Raw genomic sequence first — 24,727 nt, forward strand, 5'->3', positions numbered from 1 at the left:
TAATCCCTGAATGGTCTTAGTACCATATTGGAATGACCTCAGTGTCATTATATTGATTGATATTGTAGTATCATCAATACATGTGGTATTGTAGTACCACATATGGTATCGTAGTACCGGTCATTCATAGCACTAGTAGAAAAATGACATATTACATAAGCATTTTACATCTGCGGAACATATGTCAGATGTGAAAAGCTATATGGAGTAGTCTTTTCATCTGGTTTCAATATCCACAGAAGTAAAAAATATATAGACAAAACTTTTTACATCTGGTTTCAATGTACCAGAAGCATAACTGGACGCGGTGGCAATCCTGTAATTATGGCGAAAATTATCTAAAATAAATATATATCTGGGCATATATATCCTCAGATGTAAAAAGTCAGGTTGAGTAAAAAAAAAAAAAATTTTTGGAACCAAATAAGTAAATTAAGTGAAAACACTCTCTCGACAAACAGGTCTCTCCCTCAAGAACAAAAGCGAATCTCACAACGAACAAAACCCTCACCCTCACTCGGACGATCAATTCGAAACTCTCTCAATCGAAATCCCTCACTCGTCCTCTCGTCGTCTCTCACTCATCCTCTCTGGAACCCAAACTTGATCGATCTGAGGACGACCCAGATAGAAATTGGATCCGATTATTGGATCTGAATCTGATGGTGTGCGATTGGATGAAATGGGTCACGCTATTCTTATTGTTATCGTTCTGGAATTTTGGTGCTAGGGTTATTGTGGATGTGAGGCTGCATATTCATAAACGACGATGCAGCTTCACTTCTCGCCTAATATGAGAAGTATCACAATATCGAGCACAAACAATGGGTTTATTGACTTAATGAAGATCAAGGTCGCAGCTCGCCATACTTCCTATCGAACCCTTTTTCATACCATTCTTATATTAGCTTTCTTATTTCCTTGTGTATTCATTCTCACTGCTCTTGTACTTTTTACAATCTATCTTTCAACCCTTTTTTTATCTCATAATCATGTAATCTATTTAGTTATGATTGATTGCTTTTTTGTTATCGTTAGGAGGCTGGTTAAGGTACCAATTGCTTATAAATTCATAGTATCATTCTGATTGCGTATTAGGCTGAGCTGTTTGTTACTTGTCAAATTAATGATAGTGATTATCTTGTGCACATGGTATTAAAATTTTATTTTTTTATTATGAATTAGGATCTAAGTGTTATTGATTAAAATAAATGGAGTTAAAAGTTAGAGAGTCATTTAGCGTATCATATGAGTAACTTTGGCATCAAAAGAACTGTGTTGTGGTTTTCTTGGTCAGAAAGAATCAAGTTTGCCTAGTTTGGGTCTAGGGGTTCTGGTTATTGATCAGATTAATCTTGTTGATAATTAGATCTAGGGTTTTAAGTTACAGTTGCTGCCATGTTTGCATTGTGGCTATTATGAGTTAGTTGCCCGGGCTGGCTAATTGTCACGTGGTTTGCATTTTGCAATCGGTGCGTGTGATGTGATTGTGGCGGTGACCATTGCAACCTAGATGCTGAGGCTGTATCATGTGATGCGGTCTGCAATTTAATGCCTTGATTACATATGATAAAAGAATGGCTATAGTTGTGGGAGGGGCCAATAATATAGGCTTAACTTGCACTTTGAAATTATGTTTGTACTTAAATGGCTCAAGTACTCAAGTGGAGCTTGCAAATATTTATGATGTATATGCATAGTTAAATAGGTAAGTGCATATTTTCACACAAAACAACGCCTTGGAAATGGACTTGCTTTTGCGAAATGCATATAACTTTGTCTTCCTGGGGATTGCTATGTTTTCTTAACTGCATTTTTGTGTGCCCTTCACAAATGGCAGGAATCACATGGAAGAACAGTGTCATCATTGAACATAACAGATGAAAAAGCTCCGAAATTATATCTCAAATATATGTGACTTTTGCGGGTAAACATATTTCTTGCATTCTTCCAAGTTCCTCTTTGCATTTTTGTGTATTGTGTTTATCCATTTCAGTTTGATCTTCTTCATGATTTGATTGATTCTTCATGTTTTTTATGATATTTGGTGTACCTGAAGAAAAGGGAAGTTCGGTTGGAACCTTAAATCGTACATTATGCCGTATTAGTCATGAAGGTAGATCTTTTCGATTCATGACCCAATTGATGATTGAAAATGGTCCAGCAAGACAGAGGAAAAGGAGTTTCTGACTAGGTCTATTTTGATTAGAATTAGAAATTTAGAGTCCTTGTATGTAGAATGTCCAATTTTTTTATAGTGTTGTTTGGATCAATAATTTCACTAACTTAGTTTCTGACTAATTTCACTAATTTGTTTCTTATGCTGCAGCTTCACATTGAGTAGAGTATTGTGCTCCCCAAAAAAAAAAAACTGCAGCTATTTAGGAGCGAGGTCAGGTTTCTCTCTTATTTGACATTGTACGTTGTTTAGTTTAAGTTTTGGTAAGTTGCTATATAGGAGCTCTTAGGTCTTGCAAACTGTCTTGATTTTGATGACAATATTAGCGATGCAATTTAGGAAAGGGATGTATAGTATGGTGCTATTGTACATATGTGATTTGAATTTAGTAAGTATTAGGCTTTGGCATTTTAGTGTGGTGAACTATCTTGATTTAGGAAGGGATCTAGGTATGTGTGAAGTTATTATATGGTGAATTGTTTTGATATTAATTTTGGATGTTGAATGGTACATATTAGTATTGTTAACATTACTATTTGCCTTAATTCAAATGTAGTGTCATGTTCTTCATTTTTAATTTTGGATGTTGTTTGTTGTGAAATTATGTTTATATATGCATGTTATATATAGTCTTGCTGGCCTGTGGGTTATATATGCATGTTATGTTCTTTCATGTGTACAGCGGGCATTGGCAATTAATAATTATGTGTCCTAAGAACAATGTAATAGTTTGCCTTTGTTCATTACACCATAAGATACCTGAAGCAGTGAAGAATCTTTTTACAAAGTAAGTTATTATTTTATTTAGTTTGCCTTTGTTCATCCGCTTATTGTTTATTAAAACATTGTTGATTTTTAAATTTTTTTAGTGCTTTTAAAGTTCATCAATTAGCAACTTTTGATAATAGAAAGAAGACTACATGAATTTTTCCCAAAGTAAGTGTGGTGTAAATTTTAATATTTATTTACGTTCATAACACATGATTGATTTTTATTTCTTTTTGCATATATATATGTATTAACTAAATGTCATTTATATGTAGACAAGGGTACAGCCTAACGGCAATGGCTGTGGATATTATGTAATGAAGAATATGATTGACATTGTCTCTGCTAGTATTACAAATAATTGGATGGAGATATTATATTTTTCTTTATCGACATTGGAGTTGAACCTTTAATTTGACATGTTATTATAGAATCTGATGCACTTAGCTAAGGTTGTATTTTTCTATGTAATGAATTTGTGGGTCTGGAATAGTAGCTGGGTGTGTTTTTTCCTGGTGTGTGCTGGTGGCTGTTTGCTTCTGCTGGTTTTGGTCACATTTTTTTCCTAATTAGGAGGCACTGTTTTGCTTTTTTGCTGTTTGCTGCTATTATGGTGTTGTGGTTTCTAGGATAGACGTTTGGTTGCTATTCTGCCTTGCTTTCTTGTGGCTGTTATCTTGTATATTATAAGTACTCCTTGTACTTAATTTCTAATAAATTTTGCCTTTTTCAAAAAAATTTGTTAAGCTCTCTGTTGTTCATAAAAGAGCTCTAAATCATGAGACTCAAAGTTTAGTGCATTTAGCTAAGTAGTTAATTACTTTATGTGCCATGTTGAGCTTAGTACTTAGTTTGAATTAAGTGGGCGAATTAAGTTGTAATAAGTGGCTGAATTAAGTTATTTACATATTGTAGGTGTTCAATGATCCCACGGCATTAACAGAGGATGAGCTGTATGATTTGCGAGACCGCTGGGCAACTTGTTTTCTTGACCTATATAATCCTAAGGTAGATTATGATGCTGATGAGAAAGATTAGGAGCTAGCTAGCTAGGTTTGTGTGAAGTTACAATGGATTAGTATTAATTATGATGTTTTGATTTGTATTTTGGATCGATTAGTATTAATTACGACGATGTTTTGATTTGTATTTTGGATGTTCAATGGTTGTATTTTAACGACATTATTACTATATGTTGAATGTTGAATTTGGTTATGGATGTTGAATTTTTAGTATCATGTTCTTGATTCAAGTTAATTATGTTAGATTTGCTGGCATTGTGGGTTAGTTTTTTGTAATTAAAAAAAAAAAAGATTTAAAATATTAAAAAAAAAACGCAGGTTTTTTTTTAAAAAAAATTAAATAAAGTTAAGATTTCACATCTGGTGGACTTGGTCAGATGTAAAAGGTCCAATTTAATTTAATAAAAATAATTGATAAATGGTCAGTACGAGAACAGAGGTAAAAAGTGTTGATTTTACATCTAAAGAGGGTCAGATGTAAAACGTGTATACTTACTAAGTCTCGTGCGCCTACATCTGAAATTGTTCAGATGTAAAAAGTGGTTTTCGCCAGATGTAAAAAAGCTTTTTTCTACTAGTGTAGATTGATGTCATAACATCAATTTGAGTGGTACTGAATCATAGATTGATGTCGTAGCATCAATTCGAGTGGTATTGTAGTACCATTCAAGAAGGTGTATTCTTTGACCGATTTCTACCGTGGAGTAGCATATCGGTATACAGTTGTAACTGGACTGTTTTATCATGGGGACGGCGTGGTTGATAGTCTGCTTGCACAATTTTGGGCAGTACCACGAAACGTCTTAAAGAGAGCGATCTAGTCCGCGACTCAATCCAGTAAACTCTTCGGTGGCTAAAAATTATTTTTTAAACGGTTTTTTAAATCCGAAAACAACAGACTTAGGCTTGAGCATCGGTCGGTTTCAGGCCAAAAATCATCAAATTGGTAAAACTGCAACTACTGAATTTGGGCCTAATCTCGACCGTCTACATCTTCGGTTTGTTAGGGCATCAGGTAACATGGGTGACGGGTGAAACGGGTTGGTTGTTACATATTAGAGTGAAACTTTGTTGCTACATCTAATACTCCATTGATCCAAAAATTCTTATTTTTCAAATAGTTTAATACATCGTACACAAGACAACAAATGATAGAAGAACTAAATAAACAACAAAGATAGTGAGATTTATGACAAATATTGACAGATTATACACTATATGCAGGAATGAGACCACCATCACAAGCCTAGTATAGACTGCTTAATTCCATGCACTACTACTATTACAATCACTGCTGAAATTTTGTGTTGAATACTCAAATTGGTTGATAAGTCTTTGATCAACAATCTTAAGTAATTGCTTGTCATCCATATCTAATACAAATTTGTTCATGCTTAATCCTTCTTTGAACATTTCATCAGTTGGTTTTTTGGCTACGAACATCTCTAGAAGTAGGATTCCAAAAACTGTACACATCAGGCATCAGCACTAGTTGAAACCTTTCCCACCTAGACCATATTCTGAAACATGTCATACAAATATTAGATATCTAGGTAAATTCTAATACGGACCACTTCATCAAGTGGTTCATGGTGGACCAGTCATGAATAACATTATAACGAATACGAATTTTACAAAATCCACCGTTGGATTGAAAGTTTATATCATATAGATCATCCATACAAAAATTTAGAAAAATTGAAAATCATTTGATATGTTATTGAGACACATCAAGATTAACGGTTTATTAAATAACGTAAATCTTGATGGGTCTCAATAACATATCAAATGATTTTCAAAAAATTTTAAAAAATTTATGGATGATCTATACGATATAAACTTTCAATCCAACAGTAAATTTCATAAAATTCATATTCGGTAGATCACTTGTCCACGGTGGACCACTTGTGAAGGTGGTGCACCGTAGCATTAGCCTAGATATCTATATATTAAATACATGCATTTGTACTTATTCTAATAATACAAATATGGGATAGATCATTGATGATTTCTATACATATGATCTCTTTTTTCTTGTTTCAATATTAAAACCATGATCACTTGGCTCATGCATGCAGGTCAAAAGCTTTTCCAAGGTGGTTTATATGATCCTAATCCTCCACAGACTCGACTTCCTAATCCTCCAGCCCCTGGAACTTCTCATCCTTATCCAAAACCTCGTGGTAGTGGAGGATATGTACCAGAACCATATGCTCCATAATCTGGAGATTCACCAGGAGACCAGATAATTATTAATTAGTTAGCTTTTTCGAGGGGATACTGGATCGATCGAGGTGTTAATCAGTACTACTTACTATATAGCTTTTCTAATAATTAAGGAGTTATACAAATCATTTGTATCTTATTAATTTGGTATTAATGTACTATTAAAATGATATCGCATTTTCAATCCCGATGCAATGTTATGTCTCATGGCCAAAACTGCTTGTAATTAAGTTTATTCACTAGAAATCATAATATAGTTACTATTTTTTAAAGCCTTGATCATGAAGAGTATTACATTATTAACCAGAAAATCAATAGTTGTAAGGCACTGTTAGCAAAATTATAAAAGTAGAATGAGATGAGACCTAGTGAAAAAAAAGAAGGATAACTCTAACCTTCTATCTTCTAACAACTTAGCTCGTTTCCTTTCTCTTGCTCTGCATAATGAGGTTTGTGAGTGAGTTGATTCTGTGTTTGAAATGACAAAATTAAAGTATCATGGCCAAAAGGGGAATTCATGATGAGTAAATGTCTGTGTGAGTGATCAACATGATTGAGATTACATGCTTCGGTTTTGTGTATAAGAAATTTGTTATGCCCTATAAGCAGGCACAATTGATATAAGTCTGCATAAATATGATTATGATCAGTTGTATGTGTTACTGATTTCCATGTCCAAGTTGGGTTCAAATGATACAGACTGAACCTAACTCTACCTCAAAACCATGATTCAAAGGGGAGGATTGTCCAATCCTATATAAACTCTCACACCGGATTCATGACTTCCGATGTGGGACTCCAAGTTGGGTTCATGAAGCCCAACTTGCACATGGAAATCGGAAACAGTATGCTAGATCTTACCACTTATGCGACAGAGTTATATTTATTGAGTTATATATCTAGTTGGCTGAAGCATGGTTATTGAACCGTAAATATCTACTTGTAAATGTGTTAAGTACTCCTCAGTAGTCAGTGCTATCTTTTCCAATTGGGGTTGGACATGAGGGATTGCCCTATTTGTTATTGTTGGATGCTCTTGGCTGTTTTTGGAAAGCATGATATCTGTCAATGTTTTCGACTACAAACTTATTGTGAAATCTGATTAAGGTATGTCTCACATCATCACCTATTAAGATATGTCTTATTCTAGACCTCTTACCCAACTCAATCATATACTGACTTGAGTGCAGAGTGTTTGCAGGTACGCCCTAGCATCGGGCATCATCTCCTCCGTGGATTCCAGCCGAACACAACCGTTCATGGAGTATTTCTTTCACCATCATTTGAGCTTCTTTATCTTCCTTGATAATACCTGATTTATGATCAGAACATTTTGCATTGACAAAAGCTCTTCATATTGTAACTTACCTGTGATATAATTCATACTTTTATTTTTCAAAGAGTGTAAGTTCAAATGCATATTTCTCGTATCTTAGCTTTTTTCCTTTTTTGCAGTGGAGCCTCATCACAGATTTAGAAGTTTCTGCACTGGCATGATTAGACATTGTTGCATCTTATGAGCTAGCTTGCTCTCTGTCACATGATAAGAATAAGAACAGGCGATGACATTCTCTATCTTTTTTCTCAAGTTTGAAAAATCACCCTATATTATTCTTTACTTATCAGTGTGCTCCTTTAGTATACAATATCTTCTGCATAATTATGCAGAAATCATACTTAAATATCAAACTTGTGTGAATAGGTAGTTGTCTTTAAATTGTGGGATAATTCTACCTAAAATTAGGCTAAGAGCTATAAAATATCAAACTTGTAAATCTAAGTGAGAATAAGTTGTACAACAAATCTTATGACCAAATTGTAAGCGAAACTCAAAATGACAATGCAGTGATGCATGTACCAAATTGTGTAAAACGGCTCAAATTCAGAATGCGGTAATTTTCAAAAGAAAATAGATTTAGTTAGACCACTATAACTTAGATTGGATCCCGGAGAACCAAATTCATGAATTTAGGTGTCATATATACTGCCAATGCTTTAGCTAGAAGTAGTTATAACTTATAAGTATTTATAACAAGTTTGTCAAAAAAAATAGTTAGTTACATTTACTTCCTAGCTATTTTCAGATAAGGTAGTTAATTAGTTAGAAGTTTTCAGTTAAGGTAGTTTATTAGTTAGAAGTAGTTATAACTAGTTAGTTACATTTCCTTCTTATCTATCTCTTCTTACTATAAATATTCCATCTCTGTGCACATTCAATATAGTTTCTTGATATTAACTAAAGATTACAGAAAATCATAATTTTCTTCTTAATTTGTGTGGCCTAATGGAGGAGGGTGATAAGAAGGAGGCAGCAAAGATGATCAGTTCCACTGCTACTGATCAGAAAGAGGGTGGTGGCGGCGATGTTGATGTAGCAATGAATGAGGGTGGTGGTGGCGATGATGTATCAATGAATGAGGGTGGTAGTGGCGATGATGTAGCAACGAATGAGGGTGGTGGCTGCGATGATGTAGCAACGAATGAGGGTGGTGGCAGCGATGATGTATCAATGAATGAGGGTGGTGGCAGCGATGATGTAGCAACAAATGAGGGTGGTGGCGGCAATGAAGATGTATCAATGAATGGGGGGGTACTAGTATCGATTCTTCATCCTCAAAAGCATTAAAGAAAAGAAAATCAAAGGAACCTGAAATCACTTCTGATTCTGAAACCACTTCTGATTCTGAAACTTCTCCCAAGAAAATAAAAAGAACTTCTAAGGCATGTAATCGTCAAACTGTTTCAATAGTTGCTACGAGCGGTTCAGTATCAAAGGTTGTCCTTCGTACACCAAATGTTCCCTCCCCGCGCAAGGTACAAACATGTTAAAGATCCAAATATGATAAGTCTCTAAGTTTGAATTCACGGCACAAAGTAACTGACTTTAGGTATCATACTCAAATGTGATAAGCTTTTTAATCCAAACCTAATCCTACAGTTTTAGATTGGTAACATATTTAAGGGATAATATGTTTAGCAGGGTGCTGAGTACTTGAATTATATGTTTTTGTATCTTAAATAGTGCTTCATTTCTTTTTTTATCAGTAAGTTATTAGCATGTCATTCAGCATTCTCAACCCTGGCAAAAAAATTTGTTTGTCACTTTAAATACATTTCATAACTATTTTGAGATTCCTATTCATATATAAATTTTTATTTTATGGAAGCACATGAGATTTATGACAAATATTGACAGATTATATGCTATGCGCAGGAATGAAACCAACATCACAAGCCTAGTATAGACTGCTTAATTCCATGCAATTTTGATAAGGCTTCTCGCATTGTCCACCGATCTTTAGGATGATATGATACACATGACAATCCAATTCTCATTGAAGCAGCTATACACTCCTCAGCTTTGTGCATCCAATCTGGAATACCGTCACTGTAACTGTTGTTGACAGACGCACTACTACTATTACAATCACTGCTGAAATTTTGTGTAGAATACTCAAATTGGTTGATAAGTCTTTGGTCAACAACCTTAAGTAAATTTTGTGTTGAATACTCAAATTTATTCATGCTTAATCCTTTTTTGAACATTTCATCAGTTGGATTCGAAAACTGTACACATCACCACTAGTCGAAGCATACGTCTAATGAAAAAAAGCTGCTCTATTTTCATTGGCCAGTCCAAGTGGGTTTTCCCACCTAGACCATATTCTGAAACATCTCACACAAATATTAGATATCTATATATTACATGCATACATACATATATATATAGCCATGCATAAATAAAAGGTCAAACAAAGTACAACCAAAGTTGAAAAAACTCATTAGTAAGTTACCTGGGGCGATATAGCCGATCGATCCCTTCAATTCTAGAGTGCTGCTATGTTTCTCTGATGGATTCTGAGAGAAAAACCTTGCCAATCCGAAATCTGCCACATGTGCAACCATATCTTCATCTATTAGGACATTGGCAGGTTTCAGATCACAATGGACTATTGGTGGATCACAGTCATTGTGCAAGTAGTCCATGGCAGATGCAACATCAATGGCAATGTTTAACCTTTGCTACATGGTTAGCGAAGATCCCAACTCAAGATCTTCGGGGTATAAACTCATCTCCAAATTACCATTAGGCATGAATTGCATAACAAGGGCCTTAAAATCATCCCCCTTGTAATCAGTACTGGAGCAAGAAGTGATCACCTTGACCAGATTCCGATGCCGAACATTTTTCAAAGTTTCACAGTCTGCATTAAAACTCTGAGAGGCTTTGCTTTGTTGCAGGTCTGGAATTTCAGCAGACAATATATTTTTGTACATCGATAGACTTTCCAGTTTCTTGAGTGTTCCTAATTCTAATGGCAACTCCCTGGTGAAATATATTTTTGTACCTTAGGAATGCTTCCATTTAGCTGATTGTTAGCAACACAGAACTGTTGTAGAATGCCTGAAATAAATCATTCACTTCCAATTATATGTGGCGCATGCAGGTCGAAAGCTTTTCCAAGGTGGTTTATTATATGATCCTCATTCTCCACAGACTCGAGACAGTGTTCCTGGTGATTTTCCTGGGGGTTACAACTTCCCTAGTGGTTCTGGAGCATATACACATTCACCACCATGATCCTTATGCTCCATAAAACCATAACCTGGTGCTGGAGGATATATATACAGATTCACCAGGAGACCATATAATTATTAATTAGCCCTATCGAGGTGCTAATCAGTATATACTAGTATAGCTTTTCCATATATTTCTAATAATTAAGGAGTTATACAAATTATTATTTGTATCTAATTTGGTATTAATGTTCTATTAGAATAAGTTGGCATATATGTCCAATTTCAGCGAAACCATATTGTAATATCATCACCAGTTATAATCAAACAAATAATCATCGGAGGAGATGTTTTCTAGCTGCTGGTTAATTTAATTCCCCTCCAGCCTCATTAAGGAGTTATACAAATTTTTGTTGTTGTTGTTGTTGATGAATTCAAATAATTATTTGTATCTTGTTTGTTAGTACTATCAAAATAATATCGCATTTTCAATTCGGACACAGTCTTATGTCTCATGGCCAGAACTGCTTATAAGTTATTCACTAGAAATCATTATTAACCAGAAAAGCAATTGGTATTTGGAGAAGATGTTGTAATAAGGCACGGTTAGAAAAAATTATAAAAGTAGAATGAGATGAGACCTAGTGAAGAAAAAAAGGATAACTCCAACCTTCTGTCTTCTAACAACTTAGTTCGTTTCGTTTCCCTTGCTCTGCATCATAATGAGGTTTACGTGTGACTTGATTCTACGCTTGAAATGACAAATATTAAAGTATCATGGCCAAAAGGGGAGTTCATGATGAGTAAAATGTCTGTGTGGGTGATAAACATGATTGAGATTACATGCTTTGGTTGTGTATAAAAGATTTGTTATGCCCTATAAGTATGCACAATTTAGATAAGTCTGCATATATATGATTATGATTGGTTGCATGCTAGCTCTTAACACTTATGACAAAGTTATATATCTAGTTGGTTGAAGCATGGTTATTGAACTGTAAATATCTACTTGTAAATGTGTTACTCAGTGCTATCTTTTCCAATTGGGATTGGACATGAGGGATTTACCCTATTTGTTATTGTTGGATTGGATTCTCTTGGCTGTAGTTGGGCAGTATCAAATTCTCAATGGGATCACAAGGGGAGGCTGTTTTCGGAAAGCATGATATTGTAGACAATGTATATGTCAATGTTTTCGACTGCAAACTTATTATCAAAATCTGATTAAGGTGTGTCTCGCATCATCGCCTATTAAGGTATGTCTTATTCTAGACCTCTTACTCAGAAAAATCATATACTGACTTGAGTACCGAGTGTTTGCAGGAACACCCTACCACCGGGCATCTTATGAGCTAGCTTGCTGTCTGTCACATGATAAGAATCAGAACATGTAATGAAATTCTCTTTCTTTCTTTTTGCACAGGTAAGTACACATTTTTTTTATTTGATTTCATCTCTCAAATCTAGGATAGAGGTAAATGCTAATAATTTTATATCATAAGTATGCACAATTTATATATGCTTGCATAAATATGATTATGATGGTTGTCGCATGACAAGAGGTTCTGATATAATATATATATATATATATATATATATATATATATATATATATATATATATATATATATATATATATATATATATGCTAAGAATTCTAATGCTTGTTTGAAAATCAATCAATTACATGAGAGTTAGAAGTAGGGCGAGTGGTACTCGATGTCATGTATGGTAGATTTTAGGTTTTGGAAGCGATTATAAGGCTTAGCACCTGAGACTTTAATTGATTGTTCTCTGATATGTCTAAAAATAAGTCATTTCAAAAATTACAAGTGGTTTAGGTCTTCATAGAAGTATATGGATAATTAGTTAAGAAAAGCCATATGTGATGATGCAATATGACTTGGAATTTCAAGAACTAAACCCTCAGATTTGTCTCCTTTAGTATACAATATCTTCAGAATGCGGTAATTTTCAAACAAAAATAGATTTAGTTAGACCACTAGAACTTAGATTGGATCCCTTGATAATCAAATTCATGACTTTAAGTGTCATATAGTTCCAATGCTTTAGCTAGAAGTAGTTATAACTTATAAGTAGTTATAACTAGTTAGTTACATTTCCTTCCTAGCTATTTTCAGTTAAGGTAGTTGATTAGTTAGAAGTTTTCAGTTAAGATAGTTTATTAGTTAGAAGTAGTTATAACTAGTTAGTTACATTTCCTTCTTATCTATCTGTTCTTACTATAAATATTCCATCTCTGTGCACATTCAATATAGTTTCTTGATATTAACTAAAGATTACAGAAAATCATAATTTTCTTCTTAATTTGTGTGGCCTAATGGAGGAGGGTGATAAGAAGGAGGCAGCAAAGATGATCAGTTCCACTGCTACTGATCAGAAAGAGGGTGGTGGCGGCGGCGATGTTGATGTAGCAATGAATGAGGGTGGTGGTGGCGATGATGTATCAATGAATGAGAGTGGTAGTGGCGATGATGTAGCAACGAATGAGGGTGGTGGCTGCGATGATGTAGCAACGAATGAGGGTGGTGGCGGCGATGATGTATCAATGAATGAGGGTGGTGGCGGAGATGATGTATCAATTGTTGAATAAACTTTAATGTTAGTGGGTTTCTATCAATAAGTTAGTGGAAAGACAAAGAGTTTGTTGTAGTTGGAAGGCCAAGAGATAGTGGGCTATTAATAGTATTTACTTGTTTTATGAGAATAGCAGAAAAGGGTCTATATAAAGATCAGAGTTGTGTAATTTCATTTCAACAGAACATAATAAAAAGTAATGCTTCCGTGATCAAATTGGTATCAGAGCAAATGGCAAACGTGATGAGTCAAATGCCGTTGCCGCAACTAACGAAGTCAAATTATGATAACTGGAGTGTCAAAATGCAAGCTCTTCTTGGAGCTCTAGAGGCGTGGGAGGTGACCAGAGATGGGTTTGAAGAACCAACAGATACTGCGGGATATACGGCAGCTCAAAACAAGGCGTTGAAAGAGACGCGATCAAAGGATAAGACGGCACTGTACATGTTGTTCCGAGCAGTTGACGATTCAGGCTTTGAGAAAATTGCCGGTTCGACTACGTCGAAAGAAGCATGGGACACGTTAAAAAAAGCGTTCGAAGGAGCAGATCGAGTGAAGCAAGTTCGACTCCAAACTCTTCGTGGTGAATTGGAGAGGATGCAAATGAAGGAGTCAGAAACTGTATCTGACTACATCACGCGTGTCCAAACAGTGGTGAATCAACTCACTAGAAATGGCGAAGCGGTGACTGATGCACGAGTTGTCGAAAAGATACTGAGATCTTTAACAGATAAATTTGAGAATATTGTGTGTGCAATAGAAGAGTCGAAGGACCTTTCGACGCTCTCAGTCGAAGAGCTCGCTGGTTCTCTCGAAGCACACGAACAACGTAAGATGAAAAAGAAAGAAGAAGCAGTCGAGGAGTCAATTAAAGACGAAAAGGTACTCTTTTCTCAAAACTTCCGAGGAAGAGGACGTGGCCGTGGAAGTCGTGGTCGAGGTGGTCGAGGCAGCAACTTCGAGAGAGGACAGTCAAGCCAGCAAAATTGGCGTGGCAGAGGACGTGGTCAAAGAGGTGGTCGATCAAACTACTCCAACTTCGAATGCTACAAGTGTGGGAAGTATGGTCATTACGCGAAGGATTGCAACTCCTACAAATGCTATAACTGTGGTAAAGTGGGACATCTTGCAAAGGATTGTCAAGTCGAAAAGAAGGTAGAAGAAACAACCAATCTAGTTTTGGAAGCTGAAGCAAATGAAGGTTTTCTCTTGATGGCTCAAAATGAAATCAACACCAATAATGACACTATGTGGTATCTCGACTCAGGGGCAAGTAATCATATGTGTGGTCACAAACACCTGTTTAAAGAAATGCAAAAGATTGAAGATGGTCATGTGTCTTTCGGAGATGCATCGAAAGTGAAAGTCGAAGGCAAGGGTACAATCTGTTACTTACAGAAGGATGGCTTGATTGGATCAATCAAGGAAGTTTATTATGTACCAGATCTCAAGACCAACATCTTGAGTTTGGGGCAACTTACAGAAAAAGGTTATTCGATACTTATAAAAGATCGGATACTGCATTTGAAGGACAAGCTAGGGCATCTGATTGCTCAAGTCGAGATGGAGAGAAATCGAATGTACAAACTGAATTTGAGAAGCGTTCAAGAAAAATGTTTGCAAGTCAATGTCGAAGACAAAGCGTCGTTGTGGCATCTACGCTTTGGTCATCTACATCATGCTGGTTTGAAAAGGTTGGCGAAAAAAAATATGGTGCACGGGCTACCAAACATGGATTATGAAGGAAAGTTTTGTGAAGAATGTGTGCTTAGCAAACAAACAAGAACCTCATTTCAAAAGAAGGCAGAATATCAAGCTAAACATATTCTCGAACTGATTCATACCGACATATGTGGGCCAATCACACCAGAATCTTTCAGTGGCAAAAGGTACTTCATTTCCTTTATTGACGATTTCTCACGAAAGACCTGGGTTTACTTCTTGAAAGAAAAATCTGAAGCATTCGAGGTGTTCAAAAAGTTCAAAGTAATGGTGGAGAAGGCAACTGACAGACACATCAAAGCCGTTCGATCTGACAGAGGTGGTGAGTATACCTCCACAGCTTTTATGAAGTATTGTGAAGAGCAGGGCATAAGGAGATTTCTAACTGCACCATATTCACCTCAACAAAACGGTGTGGCTGAAAGGAAGAATCGAACAGTTCTCGACATGGTTCGATCAATGCTTAAAAGCAAGAACATGTCGAAGCAATTCTGGGCAGAAGCTGTACAATGTGCTATTTATGTTCAGAATCGATGTCCACATGCGAAGTTAGAAGATCAAACACCACAAGAAGTATGGAGCGGACAGAAGCCAACAGTTTCCCATCTCAAAGTATTTGGTAGTGTGGCGTATGCACATCTACCAGATCAACGAAGAACGAAGCTTGAAGACAAAAGTCAGAAGTACATATTCATTGGGTATGATGAGAAGACAAAAGGGTACAAGCTATTCGATCCCATAAGCAAGAAGGTGATAGTGAGTAGAGATGTTCGAATAAATGAAGCGAGCAAGTGGGACTGGAACAATTCGACAGAAGTTAATGTCGAAGTTGAAGAATCATCTGTCGCCGTACCAACAAGCATTTCAACAGAACTTGAAGAGTCTGACAGTGAAGATGAACCTCTACAACCCAGAATGCGAAGTCTGCAAGATTTGTATGAAACGACAGAAGAGGTACACCTTGTATGTCTTTTGGCAGATACTGAAAACATTAACTTCGAAGAGGCGCTGCGAAACGAAAAATGGAAAACTGCCATGAACGAAGAGATTAAGGCCATTGAACGTAACAACACATGGGAACTAGCAGAATTACCAAAAGGCAGTCAACCCATTGGTGTGAAGTGGGTATTCAAGAAAAAGATGAACGCTCAAGGCGAAATAGAACGGTATAAAGCGCGACTTGTTGCAAAGGGATACAAACAGAAAGCAGGAATTGACTATGATGAAGTATTTGCACCTGTTGCAAGAATGGAGACAATTCGATTGCTCATTTCTCAAGCTGCTCAATTCAAATGGCCGATATTTCAAATGGATGTCAAGTCAGCATTTTTAAATGGTGTGCTCGAAGAAGACGTTTACATCGAACAACCACCCGGATACATGAAAGTCGGAAAAGAAGAAAAAGTGCTAAAATTGAAGAAGGCGCTTTATGGGTTGAAGCAAGCACCGCGAGCATGGAATACACGCATCGACACATATTTCAAAGAGAATGGTTTCAAGCAATGTCCCTACGAACATGCTCTGTATGTAAAGAAGAATGGCAGTAATATGTTACTTGTTGCTCTCTATGTCGATGATCTAATCTTCTTGGGAAACAATGGTCAGATGATAGAAGAATTCAAGGGCACAATGACACGTGAATTCGAGATGACAGACTTAGGTCTGATGAGATTCTTTCTTGGTCTGGAGGTTCGACAAGAAGAAGCAGGAATCTTCATATCACAGGAGACATATGCAAAGGAAATCCTGAAAAGATTCAAAATGAAAGATTGTAATCCAGTTTCGACACCAATGGAACCAGGTGCAAAGCTGTCAAAATTTGATGGAGGAGAACGTGTCGAAGCAAGCAAATATCGAAGCTTGGTAGGTAGTCTTCGCTATCTCACATGTACAAGGCCGGACATTTCATTAAGTGTCGGCATTGTAAGTCGATTCATGGAGGAGCCAGTATATTCACATTGGAAGGCATTGAAACGAATCCTAAGGTACATCCAAGGAACAGTGTCACTTGGAATGTTTTACTCAAGAACAGAAGATTACAAGTTGGTTGGTTACTCCGACAGTGATTGGTGCGGAGATGTAGACGATCGAAAAAGCACTTCAGGATATGTGTTCTTCATGGGAAATACCGCATTTACTTGGCTTTCTAAGAAGCAACCGATAGTGACGCTCTCGACATGTGAAGCTGAATATGTGGCAGCATCTTGGTGTGTTTGTCATGCAATATGGCTTAGAAGATTGTTGAGCAAAATGGAGCTAAAACAGGTAGGTGCAACAGTAATACAAGTGGACAACAAATCAACAATTGAGTTAGCAAAGAATCCTGTAAACCATGAAAGAAGCAAACACATCGACGTTCGCTTCCACTTTATTCGAGAACATGTGAAGGAAGGAAGTGTCGAATTGAGGCATGTAGCAAGCAAGGATCAAGCAGCAGATATTTTCACAAAACCATTATCGAAAGAAATTTTCGACAGAGGCAAGAAATTGATAGGCATGATAGATGGAAGGAACATTTAAGTTTACAGGGGAGTTTTGTTGAATAAACTTTAATGTTAGTGGGTTTCTATCAATAAGTTAGTGGAAAGACAAAGAGTTTGTTGTAGTTGGAAGGCCAAGAGATAGTGGGCTATTAATAGTATTTACTTGTTTTATGAGAATAGCAGAAAAGGGTCTATATAAAGATCAGAGTTGTGTAATTTCATTTCAACAGAACATAATAAAAAGTAATGCTTCCGTGATCATCAATGAATGAGGGTGGTGGCAGCGATGATGTAGCAACGAATGAGGGTGGTGGCAGCGATGATGTAGCAACAAATGAGGGTGGTGGTGGCAATGACGATGTATCAATGAATGAGGGAGGTACTAGTATCGATTCTTCATCCTCAAAAGAATTAAAGAAAAGAAAATCAAAGGAACCTGAAATCACTTCTGATTCTGAAACCACTTCTGATTCTGAAACTTCTCCCAAGAAAATAAAAAGAACTTCTAAGGCATGTAATCGTCAAACTGTTTCAATAGTTGCTACGAGCGGTTCAGTATCAAAGGTTGTCCTTCGTACACCAAATGTTCCTTCCCCGCGCAAGGTACAAACATGTTAAAGGTCCAAATATGATAAGTCTCTAAGTTTGAGTTCATGGCACAAAGTAACTGACTTTAGGTATCATACTCCAAATGTGATAAGCTTTTTAATCCAAACCTAATCCTACAGTTTTAGATTGGTAATATTGATTATTCCTTGGAATCAATAGTGAAAGTTTAACGGGATAATATGATTAGCAGGGTGCTGAGTAATTGAATTATATGTTTTTATATCTTAAATAGTGCTTCATTTATTTTTATATCAGTTATTAGCATGTAATTTAGCAAATTTTTTGTGTGTCGCTTTAAATACATTTCATAACTATTTTGAGATTCCTATTCATATATAAATTTTGTTATGGAAGCACATGAGATTTATGACAAATATTGACAGATTATACGCTATACGCAGGAATGAAACCAACATCACAAGCCTAGTATAGACTGCTTAATTCCATGCAATTTTGATAAGGCTTCTCTCATTGTCCACCGATCTTTAGGATGATAAGATATACATGACAAGCCAACTCTCATTGAAGCAGCTATGCACTCCTCAGCTTTGTGCATCCAAACTGGGATGCCGTCACTGTAACTGTTGTCGATAGACCTACTACTATTACAATCACTGCTGAAATTTTGTGTTGAATACTCAAATTGGTTGATAAGTCTTTGATCAACAACCTTAAGTAATTGCTTGTCATCCATGTCTAATACAAATTTGTTCATGCTTAATCCTTCTTTGAACATTTCATCCGTTGGTTTTTTCGCTATGAACATCTCTAGAAATAGGATTCCGAAACTGTACACATCGCCACTAGTTGAAGCCTTTCCACCTAGACCATATTCTGAAACATGTCACACAAATATTAGATATCTATATATTACATACATACATACATACATATATAGCTATGCATAAATAAAAGGTTAAATAAAGTACAATTCAAAGTAGAAAAAACTCATTAGTAAGTAAGTACCTGGGGCGATATAGCCGATCGATCCCTTCAATTCTAGAGTGCTACTATGTTTCTCTGATGGATTTTGAGAGAGAAACCTCGCCAATCCAAAATCTGCCACATGCGCAACCATATCTTCATCTATTAGGACATTGGCAGGTTTCAGATCACAATGGACTATTGGTGGATCACAGTCATTGTGCAAGTAGTCCATGGCAGATGCAACATCAATGGCAATGTTTAATCTTTGCAACAAGGTTAGTGAAGAACCCGACTCAAGATCTTCCGGGTATAAAATCATCTCTAAATTACCATTAGGCATGAATTGCATAACAAGGGCCTTAAAATCATCCCCCTTGTAATCAGTGCTGGAGCAAGAAGTGATCACCTTGACCAGATTCCGATGACGAACATTTTTCAAAGTTTCACATTCTGCATTAAAACTCTGAGAGGCTTTGCTTTGTTGCAGGTCCAGAATTTTAACAGCAAGTGTGGTAGTTTGACTCTCACAAGTGCTGATGTTGAACACACCCTTGTAAACAGATCCAAAGCCCCCTTTTCCAACCATGTTTGCAGCTGAAAAATTGTTTGTAGCAAGCCTAATATCACCATAGGATATATTTTGATGCAGCCCCTTTAGAGGAGTTGATGACAAAGTTCTTATCTCCTCCTTGTGTTTCTTCTTTAAGGACATTAGCCGCCACAGTAGATAGATCATTGACACGAACAAAACAGTCACGCCTATAATGCCGAGTATGATAGGAAGTAAAATGTTTCTGTTCTTTTTCTTACCTGCAACACACAAAGTGACTCCTAACTTGTGCATAACTTGATTGTTAACGCCACATAGTTTGTTGTTACCTTGGAGATCAACCTGGCTTAGGTTCATAAAAACACCTTTCATAGGAACCTTTCCTTCCAATTTGTTGAAAGACAAATTTAAGCTGACCATATATTTGAGATTTTCTAAACTCTCAGGAATTGAACCAGCGAGATTGTTTGATGATAAATCCAATGTCTCAAGGGATGCTAAATCCCCTAGACTATTTGGAATTGAGCCACTAAATTTGTTTCTTTCCATCAAAAGCATCTTCAAGCCGTTTGCTTTGATTTCAGGAATGTTCCCCGACAGCTGGTTGTTCGAAACAAACATTGTCACTAGCTGCTCCATGTTGCATACAGGAGGAAGCGAACCGTTCAAAGAATTTCCATGTAAGTACAAAGTTGTCAAGCCAGAGAGTTGAAAAATCTCGATTGGTATGACACCAACAAGCTTATTCATTTCTAAGTCAAGTATATTCAATTCCTCACATTGTCCGATACTTGTGGGAATTCTACCTGAGAACTGGTTGTTTCCTAAAGCAAGAATAAACAGATTTGTAAAATTGCCAAATATGTCTGGAATTTCACCAGACAATCTATTTTGGTATATCAATAGCTGCACCAATTTTTTGAGTGTTCCTAATTCTAATGGTAACTCGCCGGTGAAATAATTATGTTCAAAAGATAAGGATGTGAGATTTTGAAATTTTTTCATTCCCTTAGGAATAGTTCCATTTAGCTTATTATTAGCAACACAGAACTGTTGTAGATTGCTTGAAAGATAAGCAACAGAATTTGGAAGTTCACCAGCCAAGTTGTTACCATTGATCATAAGAATTTCCAACTGAGTAGAGTTTCTAAGAGAATCAAAGAATTGAAAATTCAATGATGTGGTGGAAGTGAGTAAATTATTACTAACAGCCAAATAAGTGAGATTTTTCAAGTTGGTGAAAAGAGGTATTGGCCCATGAAATCTATTGTTAGAAAGATCAATAGTCTGAAGATGTGATGAATTGGATATGGAATTAGGAATCACCCCTTCAAATCTGTTAGTTGCCAAAGTAAGTACACTTAAATTCGGAAAGTAGTCACCGAATTTTTGTGGTAAAATGCCTGATAAGTTGTTCATTGTTAAGGATAAGAAGTCCAAGGAAGAGAGATTGAAGAAGAAAGAACTAGGAATCTCGCCGGTGAAATTGTTCTGTGAGAGTTGTAGTCTTGAAAGATTTTGGAGATTGCCTAATTCACTTGGAATCTCACCAAAAAACATGTTTCTTGCCAATGAAAGATTCTTAAGAGAAAAAAGATTACCAAAAGTTGATGGAATTTTACCTGTTAGATTATTGAGAGAAAAGTCCAAAATTTGTAGATTATGAAGTTGACCCAATTGAGGTGGAAGTGTACCAGAGAGATTGTTGTCAGGTAATTGAATGACACTAAGGAGTGAAAGATGAGAAAATTGGAAGGGAATTTGGCCATTAAAACTGTTATTGGAAAGGTCAAGTGTATGAAGATAAGTGAGGTTGGAGATATTAGAAGGTAGTTTACCAGAAAGACTAAGTCCTGATAAGTTTAGAGATTGAACTCTTTCATCAACTTTGGAACAGTTTACACCATACCAGGTACAGTGATTAGAATCTTGTTTCCAACTTGATAGAGCATTGTTTGGATCAGTTACTTGTAGTTTGAAAGATAGAAGTATATCTTTGTCTGTGTTATTGTTGCAAATGATGACATGAAAATTATGAAGTAGGATACATAGGAGCAAAATAAATCTTATATGGATCATAGTGACTGATCTTTGATGTATAGCTTAATGTGCATGCAGGTATTTATCAAATTATTATAAGTGATTTAATGTTGCATTTGGACTATGGTTTTAGTAGTAGTAGGAAAAGAATTGGTCAATCTAACAGAGTACAAGATGAAGATTTTTTTTTTGTTTTTGACATTTTCAAGTCAAAAGTTTGATAATGTACAACTCATCTGTTTACTAAAGTTGAGAAAAAACACAAATCACAATCAATAGACATATTAGTTCTTCATCACCAAAGAATAATGAATTTTTTGATATTTCTTCTCTTTTATATATGTATAAAAGTTATATTTAACTTATTTTCTTTATCTTAATTTTCAATACTACTCTCACAAAAGTAGGGTGCTTATAAAAGTGCGAGATCTTAATGTCTATTGTGAAAAATCTATTACTACTTACAATGATGAAAACTCGTACATATAATGGTTGAAGTTGAAAATTAAAATTTGAATAATCAAGTTCGGCTTTAGGCATGCAACATCGTTAAAACTTTTAGTAAGAGTTTGCCGTCTATTTAGATTCCACAAAATTTGTTGGTATAGTCTCTATAGTTGCTCGTAGAGAATACTTGGTTTATGTAAAATAAATTGAAAATCTTTGGGGTAATTTATGTTTTGGTCTTATAGTTGGTTCTCTATTTGCTTTTGATCTTTATAATATAATAATTATGTTTAATTTTGTCTTGTCACATAGGTAGAATCTAAAAAAATGTATTGCAAATGATAAAATATTGTTTGAATTTACGTTTCTTTGGCCTTTCTCGCATCCCAAAACTGTTTTGGACGTGAAAATGAAGAAGCTACAAATAGTAGCTTATGTGTGCACTTAAAAACTTCTTTATTTTGTGTAAAAAAATGGTAATTATTTTTTTCGACTAATTTCATCGAAGGCACATAAGGTAAGTTCTTCTCTCTCAAGTCTCAACTGAATTTTTTCCTTACGCACTAGATATAAATCAAACATTTATTATTTAGATCAATTCATTATAATAAAAGTGATTATATTACATGAACCAAAAACATGATATGGTTTTTTGTTTTCTCATAAGTATTATTTGCTCTTGTGCTTACAATGCATGTAACACTTCTGGCAGAGTAAAGAAGACTTATGAGAGAACAAAAAACCATATCAACTTCAATAAGTAATCACATCTCAGATTAAAGGTAAGAGATTTGTTTTAGATTTTTATTATCCCTTTAAATTTTTTGCAATATTAATCGTAGGTTCGGTTTTTTTTTCTTTTACTCGTACATTCGGTTGTTGACTGGCGGTGATAGTATGATTGTATTATTATTAGTATTTGGTTCAAAATAGTATGAGTCGCCTATTAGCTGGTGTTTAGTTTTTTAAATTAATTCAATATGACAAATTACCCAATTAAGTAAGGACTTTTGTCACGGTTAAGTGTGTAATACACCTCAGTTTTTTTGTTTACAATGAGTTGATGATCAAACCCAAGACCTATAGCATATTATTCAAACCTCTCACCACTAGACCAAACCTAGTGACTTTGTAATGCACCTCAGTTGATGGTAATGTACTATTCGGGCCTCTTTTATAAGCAAATATTCCAATTTGCACACTTATTAAGAAGTTGCTTTTTTGTCTTGATTTTATGTAAAAGTTCTATTACAATTACTAAAATGCCCTTATAATATATTAATTTTACATTGGGATTCTACAATCATCATAAAAAGTTGAACAATTAATGAGGGTAATTTTGGTAAAATAGCATTAAATAAAGTTGGTTTTGGTGACTTTTGTTTATATTTAAGGCCAAATTTTTTTGTTGACTTTTACTTATAAATAAGGCCGGAGTGAGTATATGAGAAGAATTATATTAGTCCACGGTCAAAACATATGATGATATATGAATAATGGATTCAACGCGCTTCTAAACTTATTTTTTCCACAAAATATGATGATATATGAATAAGAATTTAACACGCTTCTAAACATATTTTTTCCACAAATTGATCCTTAATTTTCTTTTATGTAAAGTCAGCCTTTTTAGTTTCTTTGGTTTGACCCTAAAGTTTACAACAATGTATCATGTATGTATTGTTTGAGTTTATTTCTTCATTTAGTAATATTAGTCTTACCTTATGTTGTTCAATGCCGAGCTTTTAATTAATAGTTTATTTAATCAACAATTATCGTCAAAGCTTATTTATAGAAGTTTTAACTAATTTGATGTGACAAACTACCCAACTAATCACTTGTCATAGTTAACTGTAATGCACAAGAATATTCAATAATGTATGAGCAAGAATTAGTCAGCAAGGGGATCCAATTCCCAGCGGTCAGAAAAATCTCACATTTATACAATCGGCATGTATAAAGTCCTTTGATCTTGATGGGACGGATCAAGTTTAAAATTGAAAATTTTAAAATTTATTTTACCAATTTGTTTGACTAAAATTCGACGGTTCTGAATACATCAACTAAGTGAACGTGTGTTTTTGCCTCTTTGATGCATTTTCAAGAGTTTATAGAGAAGTATATGATGATGTAGCTAGTAATATGTATGGCTAATGTAATGACATGAAAAATTTGGTCCTATAAATAATAAGTGTGCATTCTATATTTATTGTTGGGTAAATAGTGTCATACCCCCCCTGCAAAATAGGCGAGTTTTGCGTTACCCCCTGCAAAATATTTTTTTGAGATTACCCCCTGCAATGTCAAGATTCCTTGCGTTACCCCCCTGGCTCAACAAGTGGGCATATGACATGGACGAATCTTGACGTGGCATGACACGTGGAAATTAATTTATTTTTTATTTATTTTTAATTGCCAACTTAGTAATTATTTATTTTTTAATAAAAAAAAAATGAAAAAAACTTTTTTTTTAAAGAAACTTTTTTTTTACGGTAACTTTTTTTTTAAAGAAACTTTTTTTAAAAAAAAAAACTTTTTTAAAGAAACTTTTTTTTAAAGAAACTTTTTTATTTAAAGAAACTTTTTTTTTTCGTTCCGTTCATATGCAGCGATTGTTATTCGTTTTCAATTTCAATTT

General features: G+C 35.2%; 1 protein-coding gene and 1 long non-coding RNA gene across 9 annotated transcripts; one reads left to right on the forward strand and one right to left on the reverse strand.

Moving 5' to 3' along the window:
- The first annotated feature begins 455 nt into the window (after positions 1 to 455).
- On the forward strand, positions 456 to 4,179 carry LOC123906260. Of its 8 annotated transcripts, none has more exons than XR_006808819.1 (3): positions 456 to 1,708; positions 1,841 to 3,115; positions 3,223 to 3,665. It is a non-coding gene; the product is annotated as an uncharacterized LOC123906260 (long non-coding RNA). The 8 variants fall into 8 exon arrangements; XR_006808816.1 differs by having other exon boundaries at positions 485 to 1,927; positions 2,060 to 3,115; XR_006808820.1 differs by lacking the exon at positions 3,223 to 3,665 and adding an exon at positions 3,863 to 4,179 and having other exon boundaries at positions 509 to 2,966; positions 3,049 to 3,115.
- Positions 4,180 to 18,428: 14,249 nt separating this feature from the next.
- LOC123906262 (probable LRR receptor-like serine/threonine-protein kinase At3g47570) lies at positions 18,429 to 22,027 on the reverse strand. Its single transcript, XM_045956127.1, has 2 exons — positions 19,092 to 22,027; positions 18,429 to 18,959 (listed from the first exon to the last, which is right to left on the reverse strand). Exons 1-2 carry the CDS (start codon positions 21,679 to 21,681, stop codon positions 18,541 to 18,543), a joined length of 3,009 nt encoding a protein of 1,002 aa, XP_045812083.1. The 5' UTR covers positions 21,682 to 22,027; the 3' UTR covers positions 18,429 to 18,540.
- Between the last annotated feature and the right edge of the window lie 2,700 nt (positions 22,028 to 24,727).

Source organism: Trifolium pratense, linkage group LG2 (genome assembly GCF_020283565.1).
Source record: "Trifolium pratense cultivar HEN17-A07 linkage group LG2, ARS_RC_1.1, whole genome shotgun sequence".
In the NCBI taxonomy this organism is placed as follows: Eukaryota; Viridiplantae; Streptophyta; class Magnoliopsida; order Fabales; family Fabaceae; genus Trifolium; species Trifolium pratense.

Coding starts and splice junctions, on each gene's coding strand:
- LOC123906262 (XM_045956127.1), bottom strand. CDS start 21,681: ATGATCCATATAAGATTTATTTTGCTCCTATGTATCCTACTTCATAAT. Junction 18,960..19,091: donor GATCGGCTATATCGCCCCAG/GTACTTACTTAC, acceptor GACATGTTTCAG/AATATGGTCTAGGTGGAAAG.